This window comes from Tupaia chinensis, unplaced genomic scaffold (assembly GCF_000334495.1).
Source record: "Tupaia chinensis unplaced genomic scaffold, TupChi_1.0 Scaffold000563_1, whole genome shotgun sequence".
Classification (NCBI taxonomy): domain Eukaryota; kingdom Metazoa; phylum Chordata; class Mammalia; order Scandentia; family Tupaiidae; genus Tupaia; species Tupaia belangeri.
The window spans coordinates 2,611,363-2,621,106 of NW_006160076.1; the positions used below are offsets into that span (position 1 = coordinate 2,611,363).

General features: G+C 39.4%; 1 protein-coding gene across 1 annotated transcript; it reads left to right on the plus strand.

Annotated features, from left to right (window-relative positions):
• The first annotated feature begins 8,192 nt into the window (after positions 1-8,192).
• LOC102479083 (60S ribosomal protein L7) lies at positions 8,193-9,026 on the plus strand. Its single transcript, XM_006157886.1, has one exon. It carries the CDS (start codon positions 8,193-8,195, stop codon positions 9,024-9,026), a length of 834 nt encoding a protein of 277 aa, XP_006157948.1.
• Positions 9,027-9,744: the final 718 nt, after the last annotated feature.

The following is a 9,744-nucleotide window of genomic DNA, read 5'->3' on the forward strand; positions in this document are numbered from 1 at the left end:
AGAAGACACACACCCCCAGTAGGGCATGGTCACTACAATCCTTTTTCCTCTGTTTTTCCACTCTGTCAGAATTTGGGGCAAGCATGTATATGTACCTGGCATGTTTTTCAAAAAAAGTTCAAACTGCAGTAGGCTATGTAGGATCTGGGTCCCTGAATCACTGGAATACAGTACGGGCCCCTCAACGTTCTTCTGTTAAAATGAACAGCTCCCCAGTAAGATATAACAGACTGGCGATGGTCATCAATAGATGGTACAACCATTAGAGGAAGAACTTTAAAATGGAGAGGTCAGTCCTGTTTCCATGTATGGAGTTCCACCAATGTGAAACTCAGCATAACTACCAAGGACACAACGTTGTATCTAATATGAAAAGAGACTGTATATACTGGGTCATTGGAAAAGTCATGACACATTTTTACATAAAAAATATAGAAAAATGTGTTACGACTTTTTTGATGATCCAATACACACACACACACAAGCACATGCACACACACATACATAAATACGTGTGTGTATGTGTGTATATATATATATATATATATATATATTCTCCTGATAAAACATATTATGCTCTTTACACCAATACCTATGAAGTACTCCTGCCCAAAATCAAAACGTGTGAATCAATAATAACGGACCTTGATTCTCATCAAGCCATCAGGGCTCACTTCCAGTCTGCAGGAAATGCAGCGAATAGAGGCACAAATTCACTGGCACTAGGACACCATTAGCTGAATATGTGCTGCACACATTCTACATGCAATTAATCCAGTTTCTTCAACAACAAACTGTACGAAGAGGCACACATGAAAGAGTTTATTTTAAAGTTTCTTCCTTCTTTCCTTATTTCCTTCCATGAGAGAGAGAGAGAAAAGAGAGACAGGGACCTCCTCTAGGCTTCTGTCACACAACAATACTCTCCTCTATCTTCTGACCAGCCAGGATCACCAGCATACCCGTGGGAATGCCCAGTATGTTCAAGTCAACCCAGGATCTGAACTCCAGGCCTTCCCATGTGGTTCCAGTATTGCACAGCAGAACCCAACTGCACCACTGCAGCTGATCCGAACATGTTTATTTTAGATTAAAGGTAACCTAAAATTCACAACAACAAAAAGCATGTTGTTTAGATCCTGATTATAAAAATCAACCTTATAAAACATTTTAAACTGATAATTAGAGTATTAAATAATGTCATAGAATTATTATTAACTTTCTTAGGTGTGACAATAGTATCGAGGTTATATAAGAAAAGTGTCATTTTTAGGGATGCCTATTGATGCCTAGGGCTGCGATGACGTGAGGCCTGGGATTTGCTATTAAATGTTTACAGAAAAGGGGGAGAAGCCGGTTAAGTGAAAACATTTAGGGAAATGTTGATTGTTGCGATAGCCGGATGATGAAGGTTAATAGATCTAAAAAACTGAAAATAAAGTGAAATAAAGGACAATCTTTAAGAGATAAAAATAAAACCATGGTTTTACAACTAAACTCTGTGTAGTGATGGGAGAACTGGTAGGCAGAGAGCCCACAGTGATGCAGCAGTGTGGTGACAGCTAGATCTGTCACCTACCTAACATCAAAGGGTGAGACATGGAAAAACTGGGAAGGAGGAAGTTTTGCCACAGGGAATTGGTCTACTCTTCAAAAGTGGCTACTGCACAATGTTTATATTTTTCTTCCTTTGAACTTTCATTTAATTGCCAAAGCACATAATGACTAAACAGTGTATCATTTCCTCCTGTCCCTAGACTGAAAGCTCCTCTTCACTCAGAGTATTTCAAGGATGGACCTTCCACGAAGGGCCTAAATCCTGGCGTTCGCTTCCAGTCATAGCTGGTTTATGAGACTGATCAACCACCTCCTCAAAACAACTTACAGAAATAAAATTGAATGTATGAAGTTTAGATTTTAGAATAAACTTATGAATGTGTAAGAAGTCTCAAAGTGATCTGTATATAAATTTTAAGTATTTTAATTCTGAACATTTGAAAACATTCTAAACGAGAAAAGAACACATAAACTATGTCATTTTCAAGCAATGTATTATTCATGATGTTTTAGAATATTTCCTTTAAAAACATTTAACTTTTTCTTTTTAAGTTGCCAGAATGCATGTGCACTCACCAGAGAACACATGCACTCACCAGAGAGAGACAGAGACAGAGGGAGGGAGAAAACACGCCGTAATGGGGTGTGGACACACCACAATCCCTTTTCTTCCACTTCATCTCTTTGGGATCTTGGGGACTCAAGCCAAGTCTCCAGCATTGTTTCTCAAGCTAGTGGGGCCAGGATTGGAACCACAGTTGGCCGTGTGAGATCTGGCTCCCTTAATGACTAGGCTATGAGGCTGGCCCAATGTAAAAGCATTTTAAAACAGCATACATTAGTACACACATTATGTGTAACCAAGGCATATTGTGTTTATTTCCATGGTCTGAGCTTACCAGTGATTTTCATTTCAGTTATACATGTCTCTTCTACATGTTCCATCATATGAATACATATACCCAAAATAATAATAATATAATTTAAAACACCAGGCCAGCCACAGTGGCACAGCAGTAACACAGCACTCCATGATGCTGAAGCCACACAGGTGTCCCCAGCTTCGCATTCCAAAGTCACATGCATGGGCATGCATACTGGGGCATGTGCATGCCCCTGATCTTAGCTGACTGAGGCTGGGGTAGATTGCGACTCGAAGACCTGTTAGGAGTGCCCCTCTCTCTGAAGAAGTAACTAAACTAAACTAAAACAAAACAAAACAACAAAGGTTTTAGAAAGTTCTTTGTTAACATTAAAGGATACTTGTATTGGCCTTACATTGGCTTGTCGAAAAAGTCATGACATAGTTTTGCATAGACAAGTATATAAAGTCATGACATAGTTTTGCATAGAAAAGTAGAGATAAAAATATCTCACAACCTTTCTGACAACCCAATAAGATAATATAGACAATATAGAAAGGAGTCTCTGTAAACCAGTGTTCAGATTATCATTAAAAATCCGTGCAACAAACAGCTGGAAACTTGGCATAATAGAGTTCTCACTTCGAGGAGCACACAGGAGAGATATATTAACAAGTGATTCTTCAGAATAAAGTGGCTTGTACCAAAAGAGTGATAGGAGCTCATTATCTATTTTCTAGATGCCTGAAATGAATAAATATGCCTCCACCTTTTAGCCTTTAACATCAGCTATTCAGGAGAAATGGATATCCAGGCTACTTCCTAAATATGCGTAAAACAAATTCTAGCTGATCGTCCACATGAGTCAGCCCTTTATTTAGTCTACTCTAATTCCACCACTAAGAAAGGAAAACAATAACTTCCTTAAAAGACTATTTCCCTTTGATAAGAAATCAAGTTCCACTAACAGAAAAGCAAAATAAGATATACCTGGCTTAGACTAAATTCCGCAACACCAGAAAGCATGATTTCGGCTTTAAGAGAAAGGTTAGGAGAGGCACTTGTTGGGAAATGAGTCAGTGGTATAAAGTGAATACTTAGAAAATATTTTTAGATTGATTATTAACTAGTCCCTAGAGTAAGATAGCAGCCTCAAGCTTTTTTTTTTATTATGAACTATAGTGAGAACATAGTTTTCATCACAACCTAAGTAAGCACATGTGCATACAAAGAACAAACCAAAGTTTAATGGTACAACTATTTTATCACCTGTAATGCACTGCACTATTCCACTTCTTTCTTTCTTTACTTTTTTATTTAATTAAAAACATGCTGGGGGCCAGCAGGTGGCATGAAGGTTAAGGCACTGGACCTCACACGGCCAACTGCACAGACTGAGTCCCAAACCAGGAGGCTTGAAAATCGTGCCAGGATGGATGTGTGCATGACCCAAATCCCGAGACTGGAGAAGAGGTCGCAGAGTGACCACCTTCCCCACAGGGGTAATTTCTCACTTTCCTCCTCTGTCTCTCTCTCTGTCTCTGTGTCTCTCTCATGATCATATGCACCCTATACCAAAAACTAAAACTAAACAAAACTGAACAACATGGTAGTTGTGCTTACCGAATTGATTTCATTACCTATTCCCAACTTGCTATTTTAGATAAATTGCTCCAAAATATCACAAGAGCAAAACCACTTCTAGAAACATGATTTCATCACAGTTATCTCTCTGCTTTGCTAATATTCAAGTAGCAACAGGTCTTAACATAATCATCTACGTGTGGGTGTGAGAAAATTTCTTCCCATGTCTAAGATCAAGTGAGCTCTTGATGACTACAGTCTCTTTAACCACAAAGGAGAGCTTGCAATTATTACAGAGTTCTGTCTGATGGTAAGATGAGTAGTTTTCCCAAGGTATCACTAATTCCAGCATCAGCCATACTTTCTAATAAATTTTGCTCTTCCTTAATTACATTTAACTTCTACTGTGTGTATTGCTGGAAGGAAGGGAAAAACAAGAACAGAAGAGCCGAGGTGGCTATGTGAGAGTAAAAAAAGGTAAAACAGACATTGTGAAATGGAATAGAACAATTATTAAAAATCTTTAGGTTTCCCAAAAGGAAAATGGAAAGTAACACTGTGCTGAAAGAAGTTGTAGCTATAAACCAGAAACACAAGACCAAGTTCTCAAAACTGTTCAATAATCTCTCTCAGCCTTATTCCCACCATATATAAAACAGATGCTTATGATATGACTAATGGTGTAATTAAGATAATAATACTTTTGTCTCAGCAGATGAAAGACATCTGAAAGTAAAATAAAAGGAAACACAAGGGACCCGTCAAAAATCTCTCCAGGGAAACTCTTAACATAATGTTTTCTATCAGTTAAAAATATCAATTAAGTCAGTTTGAATGTATGAAAATAAAACAAGATATAATATCTATGCCTCCACACATAAGTGTACTTTTGTCCATCAGTGTCCAAAGACATCAACTATTTCCATGTTAGTAGATTCAAAAGCCATGTCTGTGTATGCCCAAGATCCTGAGAGGAGAACAGTTGAGAAGGAATTGCAGTCTGACCATTCCCCCTGGGGGGTGATTTCTCATTTCTCTGTCTGTCTGTCTGTCTGTCTGTCTGTGTCTCCTCTCTGGTGACCACACATGGCCTATGGCAAAAACAACAACAAAACAAAACAAAACAAAATATTTAAAACCTTCCTAATTTATACCTAATATTTTTTTAAAAATCTCAAAACCTAATTCAGTGCTATTCTTTAATGTGCTATAAGTAAAATCAGTGAAAACTGTAGGTCTTGGTCACTCTCTAGCCTTATGACTTCATTGAAGATAAAAGGATCATTGAAAGGGTTGTGTGAGAGAGAAGGGTTTGCACTCCTCCCATTTCCTTTCCTTCCCTTCCTTCTGTTCTTTCCCTCTCCTTCTTCCTTCCTTTCCTTCTTTTCCTCCCTTTCTCTCTCTCTCTTTCAATCTTTCCAGGAAACATACACTTGCCAGAGAGAAAGAGAGAGAGGAGAGAGAAAACATTCCCAATGGGGTGCAATCATGCCTCGATCCCATCTCCTCCATCTTGAAAGGGTTTGGGGCATGCAGACATATGTGTTCAGTGTGTTTTTCAAGCTGCCAGGCTCGGATTCGAACTATGATCTGCCATATGGGATCTGGCTCCTGTAACCACAAGGTCACAGAGCCAGCCCTCACACATATCATTTTCTAGTTTCACAAATTATTTCCATATGTTAGGAAGATGAAGGAGCATCAAGGTTATATGCCTTCATCTGGCACAGCCCTGCCAATACCAGGTGTGTGGCTTTGGGTGGATCCCTTCATCTCCCAAGTTTTAGTCTCATCATCAGTGATGTAAGACAATGACAGTGTCCAACTCATAAGATACTCATGACCATTAAAGGAGACAATGTTAATAAACTATTGCGTACAGAGACAACCACATAATAAGAATTTGACATATTTTAATTGCTATATTTTTGTTTTAAAATACTACACATATTGAAGTATTAAGACTATTGCATCAAATTGGCTGACTGTCCAAATTCCACCACCGATTGGTTGTATGAACTTGAGAAGTCTCCCATTCTGTGTGCATCTATGGTTCTCATCTTTAAAATGACCAACAATAAGAGGGCGTGGCAAAGATATGAATGGGCCTGTTTGGGCCAAATGCCTTAAATTGCTGACAAATCTGGTTAGCACACATTTCCCAGTATTCTAATGCTCACTCACTGCAAGGCCAGCATATCTTGAAGTGGACTGTGTGGTCTTGGTCTTTGAGAGATTTACAAGAGCATGACCTCCCCTCGTCCTCCTAAAACAGCTGCAAGGTAAAAGAAGCTCCCAGAATTTCACCGTTTTCCTCACCGCAGGACACCTCAAAGCACTCGGAGTGCACAGGGAAACTCTAAGGGGGAATGTACATTGCAGCATTTCCCAGGGAGCAATTTCCTTACTAGATCTCTTCTGGGAATAGATCTAGGGACATGCTGGTCAACTACTGGGCTGGGCTCCTAATGGAACTCCAGAGAGATCCCATAATGTGGCTTCTGGGATTAAAGATCTGGCATGGAGAAGTGGACTTTGGCCTTTAGAATTCTAAAAATGATACTGAAATTGTCCTATGTGGCTCTGATCCTCAAAGCAAGACCTTTCCCACTGTGGTCATGAAGTGACAAGCACTTTGGGGGCATCAACAACAAAATGGAGACATTGGTTAAAAATAGTTTCTTGGGTCAGCCCTGTAGCCTAGGGGTTTTAGGGAAAGCCAGATTCCATAGCCAACTGCAGTTTGAATCCTGACCCTGGTGGTTTGAAATCCTCACTGGTCACATATGCATGCCCCAAATCCCAGTGGGATGGAGAAAGAGAGTAGAATGGATTGTGACATAAGCATACCCCATTTGGGGGTGCTTCCCCACCCCCACAATCTGTCTGTCTCTCTCTGGCAGGTGCATGTGTCCTCTGGCAATTAAAAAAAGTTATCTTAATTTAACAAATAAAAACGTAAGGGAAAAACTTGTTTGCACAGCAAAACATGTCTAAGACAACTGTGTACCTCTGTTGAATAGATGCTCAGGATAAGGAAGCCAGAGAAAAGTGGCTCCTGACCTTCACTAATGTCAGAATGCTGATGTAATCGTCCAAGCTGCTGTGACTGCGGTTAATAACTGAAAAAACTTCCCTGTCTTTAAAACACGCTACCTTTCCTAAACACGGTTTCATGTTAAATGAGTGTATCATCCATATTCAGATAAAATGTCATATTCCTATTGACTTTTCTTTCTGGAGTCCAGAAAATCTGACAGTTCCAAGGATAAATAAAAGTAATCTAAATTTTAGAAGTCAAAACTGTGACTATTTCTTTTGCAAACATGTGTGTTTTCACTTTCAAAGGTACTGTTTTTATAAGATTAGTAAGAACTTAAGTTATTAGAACCAAAAAAAGTCATAAATTTAAATATGATAATTAGCATTCACTAAGCATTTATTATAAAAATTAACAGATACAGGGTACTTTTTAAAAATAATGACTTCAGTTTATTTATTATTATTTTTCAATTCACCTGAGAGAGACAGAGAGAGGGAAAGTGGGAAAGCAAGTCACCAGGTCCAGGACTTGAACCACAGTCAGCCATATGGGAATCCAGCACCTCAACCACCATACCACCTGCTGTCCCCGATACAAGGTGTTCTAAGGTCTGTATATTAGCTTATTTAATCTTCGTGACATTTTATTTGATATATGATATTGACTTTTTTTTTAAAAAGTTGATTATGGGGCTGGCTCCATGACCTGGTGGTTAACACAGCTGGATTCCATATGGCAGGCTGCACAGTTCAAGTCCCATACTCTGCGGCTTGAGAAACACTCTGGGTATGTGTGCATGTGTGCCCAAAAATCTCAAAAGGAGGGGTAAACGGAGAAGAGACTGTGGTGTGATCATGCCATAAGGATGATGGGGTCTTTCTCCTCTCCCTTTTTCTCTGTCTCTCTCTAGTGAGCAGACCTGCCCTCTAGTTTAAAAAATTGATTATGAAATATATGACATAAATTATACACACAAACATAATAATATATACACACTTACGTATATAAAGAACAGTAGCTCCCAACTTCAACATGCATAGTCCATACTTTATAAGATAAGACATTTCTAACAAACACTATTGAGGCCCACAACACCCTCTCCTCACTGCATGTCTCTTATCTCTAATTTGTGTGCAAGGAAGGTGATGCTCACTCTTTTCTGGCTAGAACCATGGAGGGTGTTCGAGAGAAGAAAAAAGAGGGTTCCTGCTGTAACAGAAACTAAGAAAAAGGCTCTTGCTGTGGCGGAAGCCACCAAGATAAAGGTTCCTGCTGTGCCAAAAACCCTTAGGAAAAAGCAAAGGAATTTTGCAGAGCTGAAGATCAAGCGCCTGAGAAAGAAGTTTGCTCAAAAGATGCTTCGAAAGGCAAGGAGGAAGCTTATCTATGAAAAAGCTAAGCACTATCATAAGGAATACAGACAGATGTACAGAACTGAGATTCACATGGCCAGGATGGCAGGAAAAACTGGCAACATCTATGTACCTGCAAAACCCAAATTGGCGTTTGTCAACAGGATCAGAGGTATCAATGGAGTGAGCTCAAAGGTTCGAAAGGTGTTGCCACTTCTTCGCCTTCACCAGATCTTCAATGGCATCTTTGTTAAGCTCAACGCCTCAATTTACATGCTGAGAATCGTGGAACCATATATTGCATGGGGGTTTCCGAATCTGAAGTCAGTAAATGAACTGATCTACAAATGTGGTTATGGCAAAATCAGTAAGAAGCGAATTGCTTTGACAGATAACTCTTTGATTGCTCAATCTCTTGGTAAATTTGGCATCATCTGCATGGAGAATCTGATTCATGAAATCTATACTGTTGGAAAATGCTTCAAAGAAGCAAATAACTTCTTGTGGCCCTTCACATTATCTTCTCCACGGGGTGGAATGAAGAAAAAGACCACCCATTTTGTAGAAGGTGGAGATGCTGGCAACAGGGAAGACCAGATCAACAGACCTATTAGAAGGATGAACTAAGGTATCCACCATGATTATTTCCGTAATCTGGTCAGTATATAAACAGTGGCTGTTTTCAGACTGAAAGAAGAAAGAAAGAAAGAAAGAAAGAAAGAAAGAAAGAAAGAAAGAAAGGTGTTGCTCTGTGAAGTAGAGTAACTTTGCCCATGTGGCTGAGCTGGGATCTGGATCCAGCCTGAACCTAGACTGATCCAAAGACCACAGCACGGAATCACTGTGCTCCAAGGCCACCCCCCCACCCGGCCCCAGTCACCCATGTTTGAGATGAGAAGCTGAAACAGAGAGCTAAGACTGCAGCCAGGCTCACATTACTGAGCAGCCAAGACGGGATTGCATTCAGTTACTTGGAGTCAGACTCTCTTTGTTTCAAAATTAATATGAGGAAAATAGTCATGTTTAATTAATTCAGGGTTTCTTATAAAGGCTTTATGAGAAATTCTATCACCCTCTCCTCTTAATTATTTAAGAATTCCTTATTAGACTATTAAGAGAACAGACTAAGGAGGGAACTATTTCACCTCCAACATAAATTGCTCACATTCCTTAGCACTGCTAAAAAATGGTTCCTGAAAGAAGCTCTTTCAGTGGATTAAAGCGCTGCCTTGAACGTCAGCATGCTAGTCACCCTGGGTCTTGTCAAAATGCACAGTCTAGAAATTCTACATTTCCAAAAAGCTCTTGATAATAACTCTCATTCTATACTGGTCCCTGTAAGAAA

Coding starts and splice junctions, on each gene's coding strand:
- LOC102479083 (XM_006157886.1), top strand. CDS start 8,193: ATGCTCACTCTTTTCTGGCTAGAACCATGGAGGGTGTTCGAGAGAAGA.